This window comes from Varroa jacobsoni, unplaced genomic scaffold (assembly GCF_002532875.2).
Source record: "Varroa jacobsoni isolate VJ856 unplaced genomic scaffold, vjacob_1.0 contig03678, whole genome shotgun sequence".
Taxonomy (NCBI): Eukaryota; Metazoa; Arthropoda; class Arachnida; order Mesostigmata; family Varroidae; genus Varroa; species Varroa jacobsoni.
In genome coordinates this window covers 1-21,329 of record NW_019215067.1, presented here as the reverse complement: position 1 = coordinate 21,329, position 21,329 = coordinate 1, and the positions used below count along the sequence as shown (strand labels likewise).

The 21,329-nt window shown below is 41.4% G+C and overlaps 1 protein-coding gene across 3 annotated transcripts; it reads left to right on the top strand.

The window, feature by feature from the left end:
- Positions 1 to 9,818: 9,818 nt before the first annotated feature.
- On the top strand, positions 9,819 to 17,066 carry LOC111272886 (uncharacterized). Of its 3 annotated transcripts, none has more exons than XM_022854536.2 (3): positions 9,819 to 10,064; positions 14,570 to 16,508; positions 16,828 to 17,066. In XM_022854536.2, exon 2 carries the CDS (start codon positions 14,584 to 14,586, stop codon positions 16,465 to 16,467), a length of 1,884 nt encoding a protein of 627 aa, XP_022710271.1. In that variant the 5' UTR covers positions 9,819 to 10,064; positions 14,570 to 14,583; the 3' UTR covers positions 16,468 to 16,508; positions 16,828 to 17,066. The 3 variants fall into 3 exon arrangements, with proteins under 3 accessions (XP_022710271.1, XP_022710270.1, XP_022710269.1); XM_022854535.2 differs by adding an exon at positions 13,986 to 14,076 and having other exon boundaries at positions 14,570 to 17,066; XM_022854534.2 differs by having other exon boundaries at positions 14,570 to 17,066.
- The last annotated feature ends 4,263 nt before the right edge of the window (positions 17,067 to 21,329 follow it).

Genomic DNA, 21,329 nt, shown 5'->3' with positions numbered 1-21,329 from the left:
TTACGACAACGTCCTGGCCGTCGTGGTGCCAAAGAACGCTATGGGCAAATGTAAAAGACAACAGTAACAGGTAGTTAGAACTTGAAGAGTGATGAAGGTATATGCTTAGAAAGCGGCTCGGGGTCAATCGAGAGGTGCAAGAACCATTTAGGAGCTAGAGGACGAGTCACATTTGCTGCGTTCTGCTAAATTAAGCTGGTCTCCGTAAGGGTTAAGGGGTCAAAAATCCGCAGAAGAAGGTGAAGGAACTTGGAGCTAGGGTGCACCGGTTAGGTTTCTCTGCGATTCAGCAGACTTTCAAGGATAAGAATAATGCTACCGTAGAAGATCAGACTCGAATTGCGGTCTAAGTCTTGGCCGTGTACCCTACTTTGTCTAATAACATCTATGTACATTTCGTCAAAACGCACCAGATTCACTATTTATTTATAATACTCCGAAACTATTTTTCTATTACTGCTATTGAATCATTAATTTCTGTATTTTCCTCTGTTTTCGCTGCTGATCGTATTCCATTGGCTAAAAATAGGCACTGTCGTGCTGTGGTTAACGCCTGCGTATCAAAATACGTTTACGCAGAAAATAGCCTGGTGCATTCTGATAATAACCGCGAGCCTTATATAGAGGTTTCTATTTTTGGTATCGTTTACTGCAAAAAGCATTAAGAAATTAAAGTTAGCAAACTGTGACCACAATCGGCTTGGGTGCCACTGTTGAGTCATCGATGGAAGTTACGTTACGGCGAAAAAATCGGATAGCAAATGATTTCAGGCGACCGTCTGTTTAGCGTTTATGTCCAGAAACGGTTTAGACGGGCGTGAGATCGATCGTCACTACGATAGTTTCCGGCGGCATGATGTCGCGCCGTTGGCAGATGTTGCCCGAGGTCGTTAACTCGCTTCCAACGCATCGCCAGCAAATTGCTATTGACACGTTGTTAGCCGCAGTCTATAAGACTCTTTACGGCGTTAGCTTTGCGCATATACCTTATCAGTAGAATGTGATTGCTCAAAATATTATACTAGCCTCAATTATGGCTCTCTTGATTCCCCTGTCGTTTTTCTAGGCAGTCTAGTTAGCTACGTAAGCACGTAAGGACTGAGCTATTGACTTTTTATTTCGTTCAACCCACTGATGAAGCTGCGCTTTTCCCGACTGAATTTCCGGTCTTGATCTAGTCGTTCCGTCCGCAGAACTCGCTCAATAAGCTCGTTTGGAATAAGAGAACAGTCGTTCACATGTTAGACCAAGTACATCTTATGGTTAGAACTGTTACACGTATTATCAAGTGTTAAAAAACCGCTCTTCCGGTGAAAAATCACTCTAATAATTGTTTTGTTCTGTCCTTAGGAATCTTAGTTAATCTAGTTGATCTATTTATTAGTCATAGAAATTTCTACCTCTATGATGTCGAAAAATGACGTTCTGTTTGCTAGTATTGTGGTGCCTCCAGCTATCCACTTGGCCTACCAGTCTTCTTGCTCCTACGCCACAGCAAACCACTACTATAATATTATGATCCCTACAAAGCTCGCCGTTCTTGATGATTCTGGCGTCCAAGCCGGCAACTACTGGTGATGACGTGCAACAGGCGAAACACACTATTTAGTTATGGTGTTTAGGCCAGCCAAGCGACGCATGTGCGAACGTCAGTTTATCTTTGTCCTGGTCACGTTGTTACAAAAGATTGGGCATCTACTCCGTGAGTAAGCGTTTCTCAATTAGGACAGGCAGGCAGGCCTCAAACGCCTGCAGAACAAGGAGAGTGTATGATATAGATCAAGTATTACCTATTGACTAACTGACTAGTAAATGTCTCTGAGTGTAGTATGTCATCGAGTACTTACCCTGACCCTTGTTGCTACATGCTGGCTCGTGCTTGTTGTCAAGCTGGTCGTCTCCCCTTGTCATGCCTGTGGCTATCATTAGCCGGGGAGAGAAAACTATTGTAAAATTAAAAAAGAAAAATGCTTTTTAAATTAGTGATTTGTTCAGCGACAAATCCAGGCATATGGCAGGTCGTAATGCGGTACGCATTGCCCAAAAGTAAATTCGGGACCATAACTTATATCGAATGCCAGCATCGATAAAGACTTGGCCTTTATAAATACCGGTGTCTAGCTGCTGTAGCACCATTTTAGGTTCTTATGCTTACGATAGCTTCTAGTTGTACAGGTGACGCGACAACTGAGCACGAAAATGAATGCCGATTAATAAATCCACGTGTGCGTGTAACCCCCTAATATCACTGAAATTATCTTTCAAGGGTAAATCACACACATTATACGCAACCCGGTTGGCATGTGAGGTATCGATAAAGTATGGCACTGTTTGAGGTATTTTTTCATTGAATTCTACTAAGTATATGCATTAACCGTAATACCTTAATAGGAACGAACAACGTATTGAACAATAGCAGCTCAATGGTCGTTTCCTATTGTTTGTATCTGTGTATGTTTCCGACTGTCTTTTTAGACATCGAAAGGCTGCCGACCCAGACTATATTCTTCTATAAAAGATATACGGAAAAGGGTGAATGCCCTTTTGAAAGGGGTATTCCAGTTACCGCCATGATAATAGACTTTTATTCACACCCTATTAGGGTGTCTGTGACTTGGCCATTACGTAATGCAACTGATATCATGCATTCTCTCCAATTACAGTCGACTACTATACCAAACGTCAAGATCTTTTTTTTTTCGAGATTCGATTCAAATGCAACCAGACTTCGCGTTCATATAGAGATCGCAAAAGAGACCAAGCCGTCAGGTCGCACAACGATAAGACTGTTGCATCCTTCCTTCCCTATATGAAATATAGTCGGCATGTGAGAAGACAGTGTATACAGAGAAGAGTTGATGCTACCGTAGCTGTTGTACTACAATTCCATTGGTCCATAGCTAGCACCCGAAACGTGGAAGATTCTGAACATATGTAATAATAATAATAATAACAGTTATAATAGGTAACCTGTTAAGCCTTCTCCAATGAAGAAGACATACTTCTCATATCTTTTATGGTCGTGGCTAGTGGTCTGCACATCGATCACGTCCTCCTCACGACCGTCCCAAACTCCAGCCCCCAAAAAGAATCTGATTGAAAGTTTACTTTTGTCCTATCAAACGCTTACAAGCAAAATCGAGTCGCCGCTAATGTGAAACGAGATTGAAGCTTACCGATCGCTCCTTGCCTATGCTACGTAAGTTGCAACCCTCAAGAGCTTCGGTCGATGCTGCCGGCTTCATGAGCAGCGGACCCCAGCAGCTGCAACGGCATAGCTACGAAACACCTGCTGTTGTTCTTGAATCATGAGAAAACGATCTTGGCTTGTACGATTCATCCTGCATCTAAAGAATGCCCTGGTCGCCTGATACGGCTACATTCCAGAGGACTATGATGGACCTTATCGGAAGTCAGATAGCAGAGAGCAACATCAGCGGCTAGCACATCGGTGACGCATACATTCATCTCGACTCGCTCCCGATCAAGATCAGATTACTAGAGGAGGTATTGGAAACTACTTACATGACTATATGATGGGCAGTGCCGCTGTGGCTTGAGAACTAATAGGAGAATGGTCTTCTGTTTGTATGAACGCGTGAAAAGACGGATCCAGAAGAGGTCAGGACCTAATTATTTTCTTAAATTCGTTAATTCTTTTGCTTATTGATTACAAAGACCGTACCTTTGCCAACATTTCTCCCTCCCGCTTCTCCTAGAACTTGATATTTATGCTTACCTTACAAATGTTTCGATGTACCTGAAACTAGTCGAAATACCCACGGTCAAAGTTAGAAAGCCCGAAAGCTAGCCATCCTCTTTAAGCAACAATGTGATCTCGTTCGGCTTACAGTAGCCGTATCTGGTGCCATCACTAAGACCAATGACGACTCTCATCCCAGCCGTAACCTCGCCAGCAGCACGATCGCACTGCTACATAATTGTCAGCATCTTTGTGTAGTAGCTTTGGATGATAGTTGTAGTCGCGGCTCTGATTGCGTCTGCTCACGAATCGTTCTCGTTACCACCGTCAACTCTGGTTCTACGTTGCGGAGCGCATCTCGTTTAGGTCGGCATCAGCGTTTCGGTCGACTCGACTCGCGCAACAGCGTTTAAAGGAATCGTTGATGAATGAAACAGCACTGGCGGTCTCAATGGTTGTTGATGCTACTGTTTGGCTGATCCAGTTCGATGCTACTCAGCGTTCTCTACGATCTTGTCACCCGCGACGGATTCGCTGGATTACTGCGTCCATTAAACGACTTGACGCTCCGATGACAATTCGTGCTGTTAGGTAACCATGAGAGCATGACGTGTCGATGTTCTACACCTCGGCGGCCTGTGTATTCTTTCGCTTTTTTTTTTTTTTTTTTTTTTATAGGGTAGCCGGTATCGGCGTCGGCTGGCATGCCCCTACTACTGCAACGACAGCACGTTTGTGTGACCTGTCATGCCCGTGCCCGTGCCCGCCCTTCCTGTTTATCCTTTTTAGCTTTCTTTTTTCGTTGTTGTTCCGTCATTTTTGGCTTTTCCCTTTGTTTGTATGTGTGGGTCTGCCTGTTTCGTGAATCCATGTTGTAGAACACTACAACCCACCGCTAGCTCTAAAAGACAATCTGACGTAATTCTATTCTTTCGCGAGGGTGGCGTGTGCTGAGGAGGCCCTCCACGGGACGCGGGGGTCACTGACCTCCTGAAAGATTTTCCACATGGCCTCGTAGTGCGTGAAAACTCTGCAGTAAATGCCTGTTTCTGGCTAGAATCGCGTAAAATGTGCCGTTTCAGTAACGCGGTGCTAGTTGGTGGATGTCGTGGCCGCCGTCGCGTCAATATTTGTCGTTTCTACGACACTTCTCCTCCCTTTGAACACACTCGTTCAGTACCTACTTTTCTCTGTCTCTCTTTCTCGCGCGCACCTTCGCTTGTCCTGAATTTTCGACGCTTGTGACGGGATCGTCGCCAGGGTGACGGCATTTAGATAGAGCGGACTGTGGCTTTGCTGATGCACTGCCGACGTGACTGACGTTTTGCTTGTGCGGATTATGTCGGCGCGGACGCGGCCAAGGCCCCCATATGTTTTCGCGGAGATCCACACAAGATCAGTCCACGACGATCCGGCCATAAGGGGGCAGCGGCGGCAGTGAGGTGAACTGGCTTACACGTTTAATACTATATATTTGGCTTGCACGCGGTAACAACGCTCTAACAAGTGGCAGATTTATAAGCGGAGAGCCAATGTGAGATTGTATACTGTATAACTTGACCTGATCTATGGCTTTCTGAACATATGTGCGTATTTTTTATTTTGATTGCGACTTTCGTAAAATTGGTTTCAGAATCCGCGAAAGGTAGGCTTCAAGCAAACTCGACCCGTCTTGCCAGACTCCTCCGTAGCCTAGATATACCTTAAAAGAAATTCAATGTGCTACAATGGACAATGCTGATATCGCTGCGACCGCTGTCGCTATATGTCTCCTGAATAGTTTTCACCTTTGGCCTGACCGGATTCTGTTTGATACAACTACGACTGGTTTGAATGTTAGCCATAATCAAAAACAAGTCTGGTCTACTCTATTCGAGTATATAACGTCGTTACGCTGTTATTGTGCTACGAGGCCGTCTACGCCAGTAGGTTTGCGGGAGTTAATATAATACCTAAGTCAAACAGCTGGGATGCTACTAAATTAAGCTAAGTTAAATTAAATAGCAATATTAATCAGCCATTTGGGCTCGTTACTTGTGAACGCACTTGAATGTGACTTGACAGCTCTCGTTTCTATGATTCTATGAAATAATTTTTCGTACACAGCATTTTCAAGGGAAGAAAGAAGGAGAGAAAATTACCTCTTGGTCTGTTACTATTTGATGGCGACGACACGATTCATCGGCGAGCCAGTCTGACTATACATTTGTGTATTTCGATCTCAACTGGAGAAACTTTTTCAGTTGATCAAATACATAGATAGATGTATACTTTCTTTGGCACTAAATTAGTCAGCCAGTCTGTCCTCTTAACCATTGACATAACAGGCAAATGCTCGTTTCCGGCCATAACTGTATACTCCTCTTCATGCCTCAAACACACCAAAACTGCCGAGGGCACAAATGAGGAAAGACTAACGATTCAGAGCCTAACCTGATTTGCACCCGAAAATACAGTCCTATTTAACTTAGCGTCAGAGTTTCTCCTAAGATGAGTGGCTGTGAAAGCTCGACCACAACGTATATGATTCAATCTCTTACTGAATATGCTAAATCCAATCGCTACCGTGGACATAGGAGATACACTGGTCGATCTATTAGATCGCATTGATTGCTCGTCTGCGTCAAGGTAATTTTATTTGATGTGTCATATAGTTTCGTAGGGTTAATCTCGACGTTCCATTGTGCGTCAGTTCCAAAGACGACAGTCGCTTTTAAGCGATTTCTTAATTTCTATCTGTTATTTTTTCTTGGCCGGTTAGCTTATTCACTGCTGCCACTGTCGCCATTGCCAAACATGATCGAAAATCTGTCGCTTTACCCACGTCTAAACCGGTATCGGCGATCCTTGCCGTGCATGGAATCCACATAGATATCAACCTTTGCCATATAGCGTGTTAATGGTGTATTGTAACATCGATATAATATGGTACGCTGAAATGATGTTCGCATTGGTATTGGCGGCCATGACAACAAAAAAAAATATGTTTAATGGCGTTTACGATAAACTTGTCAGCAGACGGCGTGGCCAACAGCTGACTCTAGATGCTCTTGTTTCTTAGCTTTTTTTCGTCGTTTTTCCTCGTTTTTACTTCGCTAACGTTTTTCGCAGTAGGACAGATGACCGGTGTTTGTCGTTATATATTGGCTTCTCGTGCCACTTGTCAACTGTCGGTGAACGGCTCTTTGCAGCTAGCCAATGCGTACTCAAATGTGTTTCGTTTCGTTATTAGCTGCGTTGCGTGGAACTGGCGCGACCGTTAGAGATATCATAGACTTGGGGTGGTGACATCTTTCGATGCATGTGTATGTCTCGCAACTGAAGTACCACAAAATGAGGTATTGGAATTTGAGCCGACCGGGTTGGAGAAATCGGCAGAAACTCTCAGTCTTTCCTTCCATGCGTCGCGTGCTGTCTTACACCCTTTTGTGGATAAGGTTAAATACGATAGATTCCGACAACCAAAAATGACAAAGTTGCCCGACCCGCACAGCCTAATGCGCGCTATGCGTCGTAAAGCAACAACAGAGCATAGGATAACATGATGCAGATATTTTTTTTTGGGGGGTGATTAGCAAAACTGTAAACTATTCTCGTGAAAAATAAAATAGGATTTCGAAAAAAGCTTTTGAGACAAGTGAATATTTCTTATATATCTCGAAATATTATGGAGAAACCTACCTGCATGCGGATTAAATTGTTAAGCGAACGACAGTTGTGGACAAAATTTACAACACTATGCAGCTTCATAGTTGTTGAAGGGCATGTGGGCTCCGACCGACTCTGAAGTGTTAAAGTCGCATTGTCTGCTCCGGTTAAGGGGTGCTGTCTCGGCGAAACGACATTTGGCTTATCAAAGCGGTTGACAAATAATACTAGCCGGCATTATGACTGTTACCACTGCTATTTTTCGTCCCCAGTCGAATGGTCATAGGTTACGAATATATTTTACCTGCATATCTTTCAGTGTCCCAAGCTATTGGGACTTTATACGAAATCCCTTCAAGAACATGTATTTTTTTCTATGCCACGTTCCGCGTCTAAAAGCCATTTCAGATTGCATCACAAAGAACGATTGTACTATTTAAACCCATCCGTTTTACACCTCTGGCCGATAACTGACCACCATAACGGTTTGCTACCGAAATGATTACGTGTAGGTGTAATATTAACTGTTAGGAAAAATTGAGTTTTTTAAAAAAGCTTCTTGCCAGCTATTACGAAGTCGGTTAGTAGCTCAATATTTTTTTATATTATTGAATAGGATTTTTCTATTGTTTCTCAAAGCAAATTGTATCAATAACATTTTACATATAGACAAGCACATATTGTATTTTGCCAAGTCCAATATTCAAACGTGTAGCTTATCTACAAGCCTATACGATATTGCTGATAAAGTTCACTGGAATTGCAGGGCCTAATCGATAGCTTCAGGATTCCTGCTGTAAAATAATAAGCGCTTACTTGACCGAATGAATTATTTTTATTCCTTCATAAACCGTAATTTAGCTTACTCTTCATAGGGTCTTTCTTATTCGCTCTTAAAAGCATTGTTAAAGCCCCAATTTCAGTGACAGCGTATCTTTAAGGCGGCCGCTTCGATTACTCGTTAATTTTCGTCTAGCTTTTAAAACTTTTTTATACTTTCTTTGTTCAATAGAGAGCCTTAGAGTTAACTTCATTTGATTTTACATCAGTCAGATCAGCAAACATTTAACTGGATATCATGTAATGAACTGTTTTGACTTGTTCTAGTCAGAAATGCAATAGTAGCGGTAAAGTAGGTATAAGTCGGTGTATTTTCGTTTTGAAAAACGGACGAATTGCCTTTTAGAGTTGTGGCTTCGTGATCGGGACGCTCAGGCAACCGTGCAACGTTGTTGGGAACGCTCGTTGCTGATCATAAAATACACATACGATCTCGGTATGTTTTTTCGTTAACTGATGGAGACTTTTCACGATAAGTGTCAATGTCGACATTGTCAAAGCTCTGTCGAACCGGACCTTTAGAAATTAGGCGTGTGCTCATAGTTCGGTTCTTCGTCTTCGCACTTTGCACAGTATTTCCATATTCAGTTCTCTTTTTCTGTAGTAAATAAATGAACATGATATGATTCTCTATCTGGGCTTTTAAAGAAGAATGAAAAACGGTTAAGTATTTTATTGCCGACCAAACACGTAGATCATCTTTGTTCTTGATATTCAAAGGAGTTCACTTGAATTCTAGATGTTTCAGTGATTTAAATGTTTGCTGCATATATATATGTATGCCTTTTTGAACATTTTAGGCCCTGTATTGAAACTATAAAAAGCGAATACGAACACATTTTGCATCTTCAAGTGTTAGGCCATATGACAGCTTCGTCAATTGTAAACAGGACTTCCTAATGTTTTCAAGAGGAACGTGACCAAAAAGACCACGACGAGGTTTAAACTGTCAGCGAAAGATTTTTGGTGAAAAAACTCCTTTACTGACAGTCGTGGGTATACCTAAATATTAAGATTTCATAACAAATAACCTTTCCTTTATTTGGGTTAACAAGACATTACAAACAAAAATACGTTGAACAATAAACATAGAGTGCGTAGTTCGGAAACGTAAAAAGATGAAAACTAAAATGGTTTTGATTAGAGCACCCTATTCGATGCAAAAAGATGCTTGGATTTTTATGTCCGGTACTCGAGCCGCTAGACATTGGTTTAGGCGGTTAGGTCCTTGTAGTACAAAGCGAAGTGTGTCTAGGCCAAGATTCGAGCCCGAGGACATTTTTCAGAAATTTGTCCAAAAAAGGTTTTACACAATCGTTAGTGGTACAAACGTACACTGTGCTTGTAATGTTTGTTTGATTAGTTCGGATATTAGTCTAGATTTGCGCAATATCATATCAGTCTGTTTGTAACAATAAAACTGTTTCCTTAGCAAAACTGCAACTATACAAGTACGTGTTGTACAACTGTAATCTACATTTTCATTTTGTGTCATTATTTTTTGATCTGTAATAGAATGTCGGTGTTATTGTAACGGTGGATTCAGCCAGATATGGCTGACGACTTTGATGATGAAAGTGGTCAACCGCCCCGTTAAAGGCTTCCCCGTCATTGGGTTCGCGCTAGTCGAACGGTGTTTATCCAACCGCGGAGAAAGTGGTCGTGACTGGCAGTCCAAGCCATTAGTTTTACCAAGTTCTAAAAGCCTGTTTGTTACTATTTGTCGCGATGTGTACCTTGCAGTGCTTCGATCTACGGATTGTCCAACGTACATGTGAGGAGAAAATCATGTTTTGTAAGCCAGGACAGTAAAACGAAAGTGGCATTTATATTAAGGCTTCTTCGATCAGCTGTTTGCTTCTGAGGCCAAGAGGTATCGAAAAGAAAAATTCTGTACTTGTTTTTAAAGAAAAATGTTAAATCTTTGAAGTATTTGGAACGTCGTATAGTACATGGTAGTGATATATACGTCCTTAATGTATATGCAAGCAAAATATATAGTATATGCCTCGTGTAAAATGCTTAGATCTAAAATTTTAAATGTATATTAAAAACCACGTGATTATTCTAATTCATCAGATTAATGATTCAAAAAAGATAGAACTTTTCTAGACATAGAAAATAATGTGACACTCTTGCTCAAATTTATCGAACATTTCAATAAGAGATGTTCGATAACAATGGCCCAGTAATGTCAAATAGGGTTGTTTTTCTTAAGAAAAAAACCCCGTTAATTTTAAAAGTGCAAAGCTTGAATAACTTGTAGTTGAGTTTATTATATTTAAAAACATTAGAAACGTTTAGATTTTCATTTTGTAATTTATGTCGAAATTTCTAATATTAAATGTTTGCTAATATGTATTAGATCCCAAGTTAATGGTATAGTCTCTTTAATACCGCTGCAATAGCTGGCATTTGCAGTATTTTTTGGAAGTTACGAAAGATATTTTTTAGTTAATTAAAATGATGCCATTGTTGAAAGGAAAATGATTATCAGCCAACGTGGATTAGTGTCGCAAGCTATAATGACACAGTGAAAATTTATGAGCTATAGAATCAACGATATTATATTAAATAAAATTATGTTTTTCAAATAAATTGGCTTTAAAAATCTGAGATACTTTCTGTAAAATAATAGTGATTTCAGAGGCTACAGCAATGATTTGCACTATTATTTCTCAGAAGCAGGTTTTTTCGAGGTAGTCGACTAGGACCCGAAGCGAAATCCCCGAATTGCTGAGATAATCATGGGTTTTAAATCCGTTGAAGAAACGCCAGTCACCCCCCAGGCACTAGCACACCGCACGCTCTAAATCATTTTAGATCTTTACATAGTTAACAGTTTTGTTGGGGTTTCACGACATGTGCTTCGAAAGCTCATGGTTTTTGATCGGCAAGGCTCTTGTTCACAGAGTTGTGGCTGAATCATCATTCCGCTATTGGAGGGTTCTTCGATTTGCTACGATATGAGCGTACTGTTTAGTGAAAACCATTTTGCGAACTGGTCTCTATGATTTCGATTATAAACAGCAATTTAGACATCTGACATATGACGTAATACAAGTGAACATCTAATGACAATATTTGAAGGTGTATGTGTCACACTTGATTAATCGGTTAAGTGGCATAACGTAAGGTTACTTACTCTTTTTTTTATCTAGGGATTGCTTATCCTTCCTCTAACGCCCTTGACTGCCTCGTCTGCTGCAGCCCTTTGTAGAATGTTGTTGGCCAGCTGGTCGCAATCTGCATCTCAGTTTTCCGAGTTTTTTCAAAGTTCGACACATTGATGTGGCAACGTCTGTAATTGTGGATCGAGATGTGCGAACGGTTGCGGTTATATAGCTTCGGCTGTATATCTGGCCATCATGGAACGTTCTGCTGAGCGTTTGATACTTTATAAAAGTACCTGAAGACGTATTTCAACGCTAGACACTGCTAATTGTAGGCGAGCTTAATAATAAAATAGTTCATGTGGTGGGGCAGCTAATACCTTGTATACTTAGCTCTACGGTTTGTATTGAGTGGGTACATTGAGTTGTATGATGACGTTTTAGGTATAAAAATATGGCAAAAGTGCCGTTTCTATTTGACAGTTAAACTGAACTTTCGATTTGCCATTAGTAAGCAAGAATCATCCCGACGAATTGATACGGTACGACATGTGTACATGCTGTTATAATACAAGTCTGTTATTAATTTAGGTGCTTGCGTTGCTGCCCTTCGTTTTTTTTACATCGCCACATTGCTTTTGTTAATTATGAATAGCATTCTGCAGTTTTTTCTGCTTTGTTTCTTCCAGTTTTTTTTATTGGAAGTCGACAGGACCTCCAGTAATAGTTGCACCAAGTGTTGATTATCACATGTTGGCATGCTAATTGCTATGACACACGAATTCCTTTTCGTCATCTGATCGAACTAAGGCCAAATCGTAAGTCAGTGTTAAAAACAGTCCATGGAATGACTCGCCCTCTCGACGACCAGTGCTATTTTTGATGACGAAAACGTCGGTGTCAAAGCCAATGACTTCGCTACTGAGCCTTCGCGACTTCTATTCAATAGAAGAATCACGTTGCATATTATAGAAATGTCAGTTTTTAATTTTAATATGTGACCCGAATGAGCGTTTCGACGACTTCCGGTATCTGTCTTTGATTCTTACCTTCTTGCCTATAGAATATATCACTAGGCCATTGATTGATTCCATTTCTTTTCCGTTCTTATGATATTGCTCTTTGTACACTGAGTTTGTTTTTCTTTCGCTCAGTTTACCGACTTCGTGGGCGCACGTTCCTTTCAGCCGAACTTAGTCTGCTAATAAGATGATTATTTATTAGACTGTAGAATAAATCAGTTGCCACCTGTTTGGGAAAACTGCTTATATAACTCTTTGTGCTGAAGGTAGGCAGGGCTAATGGTGCAATACATCGCGTGGTACTTTTTTTAAATTAGACGAGCAAGCAACTAGAAGATTATTTTGCTTGCCATGTTTGTCCCACACTGCACTAAAACGATGTTTTCTGAATCGGTGAATTTGCTAGAATTTATTTGAGAACAATCGAAACTTTAACTCAAAAGATAAATGTGCTTGGCAAGCAATAAATGAGGGGCTAACCGACAACAAGAAACAATGAATGTATTAATCAAGGTGGGAGCGCATGACAATGTGTAGAGGTTGTTGTCTCGTTCGTCGAATGATTATTCGTTGCATGTGAGAATTACCTTATTCATTTATGATTTACTAGGTGACTGATTGTTGGCCGAGATTATTCCCGCAGACTGAATTTCATCATTGTCATTGATTTAATCATCAAGTGATACGATAGGCTTTTGGGAATACGAGCACTTTGTCTGCTATTACAAGCCACCCTGGTTCCGTAGTCTGTGCACCAGGTCATGAAAAAATAAGGCCATTGGTAAACAGAAACATTGACATAATCGCTTCCACTTGTGCTTGCTGACAAATATGAGTCTTTTTCACCTTTTTCACACCACAAGTCCGCCTTTTTCCCTAAATGATATACTCGATTTTAAAAAAACAATCACATCAATATTATTTGACCTATGAAAGGGGCTTGCTTAGAAAGAGGCACCTCTCGACATACAAATCAAGGCTGTAGTGAGCTTTTAAGACGACGTCTGGTGATAGAACTGAGAAAACAATTAAATCACAAGATGATGCATTAACGCAATATACTACTATAGCGGAAGTCAACCGCCACGAGGTATATTGTTATTTGCTGGGTATTGTTATTGGGCTGACAAATAAGGCACGCCGCCACCCGATTTAAACCGCTCTTACAACTATTGTACCTGGGTAACGTTAGAGTAATTTAAAGCATTAAAAATTCGTTCATGATGTTTTGCGATGAGATTGCCAATGTACCTCTACAGAGACTCCGCTAGTTAGCCTGACGCAAAACTTCTTATCATATTAAGTATCTGTAACACTGTGTTCTGTGCAAAAATTTGTGCGTGAAGGAATGCCGTATATGTAACAAAAATTGATATGTAAAAAAATGCGTATGTTTGCTAATATTAAGCGGATAAGTTCAAGTCGAGACAACATCAATGAGCATACGATTACGGGAAAAACAATTAAATCACTTGTCTCGAATATAACAATTCCTTGAACTATGCCAGTAAAAAGAACAGTAGCGATTGAAAATTGAAAGAAAAATTGAAAGTTAGCTAACTATTATAACATTTGCATTACAGGCAAGGATATCTTCGATTTGTTTAAAAGAACGGAAAAATTGAAAATTGGCTAACTGTTATAATATTTGTGTTACAGGCAAGAATATCTTCGATTTGTTTAAAAGTAGATGTATTTACTTCCTACTTTTTGCCAATTATTTATTTTGGATCTTGATAGATCGTTGAGCGTGAGTAGCCTTGAGTGTGCTTTTTATGTATATCATTTATAATGTTGCAAGACTTACAACGTCAGAAAGATGCATATGAATTTATCGTATTCTTATATGAGATCGTTATATAGTGAGGCTGAGCATGCCGAACTGTCGGCCTGCATGCTGGCCTGAGATATATCAGATCTTTTTTGCTTTAGTCCATTGCAAGTATTTCTAGGAACCCTACCGGTTTGGATTCCAACGCTCTCGTATTAAACACTTGTGGAACTAAGCTTAATCTAAATTTAATATCGTGAGTTCATGGTTGAGTTTTTGCGTGGCGCAAGTAATAGCTTAAAGATGCTAGTTCGCCTTGGTATTTTCTTTATTATTGGAGGCTGTCAACTAAAATGTATTAGTGTGTACTCGAATATATTGATTCGATAGATAGTAATGTTTGTTTTTGCTTTAGTTTGTTGTAAACATATAACTCAGAAGCACAAAGTAACTTCAGGAGTTTTATTTTCAGGTAAAGTGGCTAACATGGAGAGTGCTGCTCACAAGATTTGTTCCATTGTGGAGCGGCATTTTGACGAGGAAATAGAGTACAAGAAAACAGAAGTTGAACTAATTACTGAACGAATTCATAGAACTAAACAAGTTTTAGACAAGCTGCGTGCAGCCATTATCTCCAAATATTACGCTGTGTCTGACTACAGTGAGCTTTCAGCTAGTGAAAACTGCGTACATCCAACCGTTCGAGCATATTTCGCCGGCAAGACCCTGCCTTCGGCGAGACTCAGCGCAGCTTCATATGATCTTCCAGTAAAACTTGGTCAAGGTCACCTGGAAGACCAGAAACCAACAAAATTAGAAACCGTAGTGAAATCAATGGAAAAGGTTAAATTCGTAATTGGTAACGTCTCGAGGTATATTGGCGATGAAGACCCTGAAGATATTGTCACTCATATATGGGTGACTTATGTTCGGCTTCATCCCAGTGAGAAGTTGCAGATACAGGATATCTTGTCGAAAGTAAGATTTTTCCTTCATCCAAGTTATTTTCCCCACGACGTGGTCGACGTAACTTCTCCATTTCAATTGAAGCGTAAAGGATGGGGAGAATTTTCATTAAGGTCACAACTGCACTTCGTCGATCCACTGAACAAGCCTGTAGATGTTATTCACGGATTAAAACTTGATAAATTCAAGACCGGACTTCAAACATTGGGGGGTGAAACAATCTTTGAAGTGATGCTACTAGTAGAAAAGAAAATAGACTCACCTACAAACCCACAAGTAATTTTAAAACAGTCCCAATTATCGCAACCTAACATTGAGATTAAACGGGAACCCGTGGACTTTGGAAACCCAGACCAGCAGATCGTCGCTAGTGCAGTCGTCAAACGAGGGTTCGCTTCTCCAAGTCCGACCGTAATTGACCTTGAAGCACATGGACACGATTATTGTACGCCATTAATACGGACTCTCCCATACGTGCTCGTAGCGGAGGATTCGGCTGTTGAAGTCAATTCATCGTCAAACGTTCGGTTAATCAAAGGTGAATCCTTGCTCAAAACGAAGTGGTCCACACTGAAAAGCGTTGCCACTCCCGTTACGACTTTTTTGGAAGCCACTGCAAACTGGGATGAATCACTCAAAAAAGTAGACTTCTCCCAGGACGTGTATCGTCTTATAGACATACTTGCTCAAGACTTTTTTACACTCATTGGTAACAGGCCCGTATCGGACCTGTTCTACCAAGCCTTCTGTATCGATGACTTTTTCTCCTGTCATATAGGGAAACGGAAAGCGATTGAGTGGGCCCGGGCCAGCAACCTGCGCAGGACGCTTATTAAGTACGGGGTTACCAACGTACCCAGAACGAGGCTAGTCTTACTCTACCTACGCAAAAATGGATACACTCCACTTCACGAGTCTACGGATCTTCAGTCGACGACCATGGAGGGTGTGCAGCTCGACTCCTACACATATATGGACTTTTCTGAGCGACTTTCATCAGAGCTTGCTCCACCACTGTCACCTGTCAAGAGGAGAAAAACGCAACTAGATGAAGACATTGAAGTCGACGTTGAATCACTACAACCCCAAAAAGAGGAAGATCTGTCTAGGCGAATCACAGTTTCCTCCCCACGCCTTCAATTCATCTATGATACTCTCGAGCAGATAGTAGACGAACGCAGACTTACCGAAGATCGGAACGAGCTCGATGCTCTACTTCGGCTGATGGATGCCGCCACAATGTCGTTTGCTGAACGACTTCTAAGACGTTCACTTTCCGCAGCATTTGCTAGAAACGCATCGAACTACGAAGTCGACGGTATTCTTCCGGTGGACGTGCATCATGCTGTGAATGCTCACGATGAGTTCGATTTCCTCGGAAATAGTGGACTTGCCGACCCTTAAGCGAAAAAAAAGTCTCCGGTTTCGATTCCTATGTGATCATAGTGAGTGATCAATCCTTAGTATGTGATATCGTAATACAATGACTATTAGCCTATTATATCGTAGTTTCCACATTAATTTGTATAATGTAATATAGAATGTATAACAAACGTAGCTCGAGGAGCGGTATTGCACGAAGCTACCTAGTTGATTGCGATGTACATGTGAATCTATATGAGGAATTCCGCTATAAAACATTATTACCAATTTATCGTTTCTTGCGATTCGACGGGTTAATATCACTTTGTAGATAATAATTCTCTGCCTTATTGATCAGCTAGCTTTCACTAATAAACTATTGTAGTTTCTCGTTGTTTTTAGGTATTTGAATTTCGCGCGAGAAATAGCATGTATTTTACTGATCAGGTCGACAGAAAAATGAGTATCGCCGATTCTATCGATGGACCTCCGTTTGAGTGTGGGCAATTTTTTTTTTTACCTGCGACTGAATTGTTTCAACCCACCAGAAGCACGAAGCTGTCCCTGCTCTGCCAAGCCGTCGGCAAAGAATTCTAGAATTGTGTAAATAAATGAAGATATCGCTGTTATGTTATATGAGACTTTTGACCCTTCTTTTAAGTTCAGCCGGGCTAGAAATGGATAGACTAATATTTTAGCTCATCTTTTGCGTTTTATCTCGCCTCGTTCGAGGACAGTGTGCAGACGTAGAAACGGCTCAGCCCACGCAGGATCAGGTGGACCGTCTAGACACCCAGAGTTGCGTGAGATGCCCAATGAAAGCGACCATAATGCAAAAAACCACCAATTTGATACAGGTTCACGCATAAAACACATTCAAGCAACAAACAGCAAAGGTATATTGAGAGATTTCGCACCTTTGGAAGAATGCCGGCAGGCGCAGTTCACCCGCCTAGCTATTGGTGTTCTTCGCTATTCAATCAATACAAACGATTGGAGTTTACTCATTCCGAGAATATAGTTCGATGGTAGTAGTCGTCGTCGTCGAATGTTCTTCTTTCTTTTCCGTTATCTAGTTGCCGGCTCTTCAGGACGTCCATCTCTTTTTTCTCGCTGGCTCATTCAAGAGCGATCAGTTTGACTGTGACTTTTCCACTTATAGTTGGACCTGTAGACCCGTTTCGTCGTCCAGTGGAATTTCTATCGCGGGTCGACTTTCCATGCGGCGTCCATATTTCGTCCGATACGTTTCTGTTGTCTGGGGCGGGGGTACGCGCCTCGTGGCGGCGGCATCAACATTGGCCTAGCCATAATCAGCAACACCATATCTAACCTACCCTATGGGGAATAATCTGTTTGCAGTCAGCAGAGAACTTTCTATCAAGTCCCATCGCGTTCGGAAGATTTACTTGATTCGACGAGAGCCGCTATAACAACAGTTTGTCAGCAAAATACGGGTACTAATAGCCAAGAAGAATCTCTGGTAATACGAATTGAAACTAGATTTCGTTGTTTACGTATGAACGCATTACTCCTAATACTGTATATGTAAGTTCATGATGATTTAAATGGCTAAACGAATGAATGAATGAATGGAGATTGTCGAACATCGAAAGTTTGCCGTCCAATAGGTATCAAGCTGGGGTGCGAAGTATACTTAGTGCCTCAGTTTCCTTTGTCAAAATAAACTCTGCCATGTGGCAGCGAGCGTTTGGGATCTTTCTGATGAATTACGAGATTTCCTGACTGACGAGACGCCTTCATAGCAGATAAAAGTGGTCGCGACGACAGCGCACTCTGTGTTGAATCAAGCAGCTTTGAAAATTCCTCTTTTTATGGGTTGGTAGTGTGGTTCTTTTAAATCCAACATGTGGAAAATGCCTCTTTTATGATGGCTGTCGCAGATGCACTAAAACTACATTACTTAATATAAAGGATATGAATAGCTCGTATTTTTCGCGCTTCAATCTAATACTGAGTCATCCAAGTAGTTTTTTTTAAAGAGTGCTTTATTGTTTTAGAAAGTCTGATCGCCTAAATAAACATAATCACAGTGTATAGCTTTAAACCTGGTGATGCGAAAACTTTAATTAATGGTATGCATCTACAAAATATCAAATGAAAATTAGAGAGTCGCTGAAGAGCGACACGCTGTGATTGAGCTCTAACGCTTTAGCTTACGACAATTTTTAGGCTGAAAAGGTATGGGAGCTTCTAACGCATATTCATACTATATAGAATACCTCGATCTTAGAAGGTCAATGCAGTCGCAAGACTGACACAATGCAGCTAATGAAAACAATTGCTTTTTGAGAGCATTTTTCGGTAGAACGTAGAAATAACGATAAGCAATAAGCAACCCTAATTTTTTAAACAATCGAAACAATGTTAGGTTATCGAATTTATATGATCTTCGCATAGCTCTTAACAAATTCATTATACTTTATTCTGCGAGTTTTACCTCCGGTATCGCCGTTAGGCATTCCATCAAACCGCTGGCTCTCAGCACGAAGCGAAATTTGTCTATGTCTGGGTTCGCCTTTAGACTATTACGTGTCTCAAAGATCAGCAGGCAAATAGGTTACCCACTAAGGTAGCACGGGTACGAAATTCATTACACTCAGTTTGCTTCTACCTGTAATACCTTCATAATAGATCACTGCAGGTACCGATTTCTAGTTAATGATTAATTTCAAATTATTATAGTTTGTAACCCTTGGTGCCATTACGTTTTTTACTCTAAGTACATTTTACATTAGCTAAGTATATGGAAACCAAGGGATTTCGACCGTTTCAAGACATACAAGTATTTTAGCCATCCTAGTGTCTACATATGGCCTTCAAATCTTTAGCGGACTTTGTTGAATTCAAACTAAAACGACATATCTGCTGTTCGAGTCTCTGAACACCCTACCAGCACTGCTGCTACCACAGCCATTCATATCATAAGAGGTTTACTCCAATAAAGAAAATTCATTTACCAGAAGACATATTTGAGAACGAGCGGGGGTTCCCGCCCCTGTTGGCCGTCATCATGATGCCTTACCCATACTTCAGGGGGTGAACAATCTTTACTGTATGATCATGGAAGGATTGTTGTTGTCCCCTTGAAAGGCCCCGTTAAATAACAGCAGTACCAGCCGCAGGCTGTCCAGTTCGGATAACATGAAAAGCCTTCGTCCCTCGTACCGCATCCAGTTCCCCGCAGGCTAAAGCCAGTAGACTTCTCTAGAAGGAGCTGGAGCCAGCAAGAAATACTCCGCGACACCATCATGTATTGATTCCGTCCCTGAGAGGTGCTATTTTTAGTGCCAGATGAAGCAGAGTTAAAGATAGCGACAACAGTGATAGCAAGAGCACACGATCAACTTAAATGGTGATGCTAGTGCTGCCTGAGCTTCTCGCCCCATTCGAGTTGCTGTTCCAAGAAAAATGTCGGAGTTTTCATTGAGGAGACGAGGAGAAGACAGGCACTAATCCGAACGATCAAGCCCATAAAGAAGGTCCGAAACTCACTAACAGCAAAGCATCAGTCGCAAGAGCTCACCAATCGCCTACACAGTCTTCTGCTCTTTCTGGTACTTCATAGGTCTCAGAACGGTATGCTACTGCTGCTGCTGAAATACTGAATGGATTTAAATGTCCCTGGCCTCTCTTTCCCCGTCCACATTTCCTTCCCCGGCTTGTCCATTGGATAGACAAGTCCGTGTGCCTTTCAACGGCACAAGAAGGTAAACGGCAAGAAGAATCATCTGACGAGTAAGAACTTGAGCAACGACTCAGATCGTGAACGCTACTGCCTATATCATTGGTCCCGATATCGTCAGCCACGCAGTTGTGCACGCGCGCGGATGTTGGCGCGAATCGCGAGGATCACAGAGCCGTTTAGCCGGTTGCTCGGGCCCTACACGGTCGATCTTTCTGCTGGGCGACAGCGGGATTGCGAATAGGTTTCACCTCGCAATCCGAGTGCGGCTACCCCCGAGCTATCTATCGACCTAACATACAGAAACAGGCTTTCGCTTGGTTTTGCTCTGCAGACCGTCGTAGACAAAGAGCCGACAAGGAGTTCGGACCAATGGAGAGCGACAACAGCAAAATTAAGATAAAAGATTTGTGTGGCATTTAGTTGGGGTCGTATTTAGATCTGCTAAAGAAAGGGGGTAGCTGTTCGCTCAGAGGTCACATTGTGCAGGTGCAGAATTGTCGAGCTATCGGCCAAGCTACCGATCACAGGGGAGACAAACATGGGCGACAAGAGAAAACCGAGGGGTAAATAAATACGAGTGAAGACGAGATTCTGATTGTTGGAGATAACAACGACGAGACGGCAGCACCAACGGCGCTTCTAAGGAATTTTCATATTGGCCACCAGCCATAGGTCGGATGACAACAAGTATTATTTAACTTTCATTGGGATAAAAAGATCCGAGGTTTAAAGGGTCCTATTCGGCGAAAAACTACAACGGCGTTAACTTGAAGTTTTCGATATACTGAAGGTGTGAAATATTATCGGAATGTTATGGTGCTAGCGAACGGGCAAAGGTTAATGTAAAGGCCGATTCAGCTGCAGACCAAAATGCAGCGTATGAACGGAGTACAATTGTTGGACATTGTTCCTCTGTCATTTTTAATTATATTTCTTCACTGCCGAAGTCTAACATGCACTTGCAAAAATGTTTGTTAGCGTGAATCGCCTAGAAGGCTTATTTTAATAGAGTGACAAGAATACATGTCACCATTTAAAGTACGACCCACAAAGGGACCTGCTTTAAGAAGAACAGTTAGATACGAACACATAAATACGTTGATCGTCAGTAAAGTTAATAAATCGATTTTTTCCGGGTTCGTGTGTTCTAAATAATCCCGCTATAAGTAAGGCTATGTATGCAATAAGACTATAT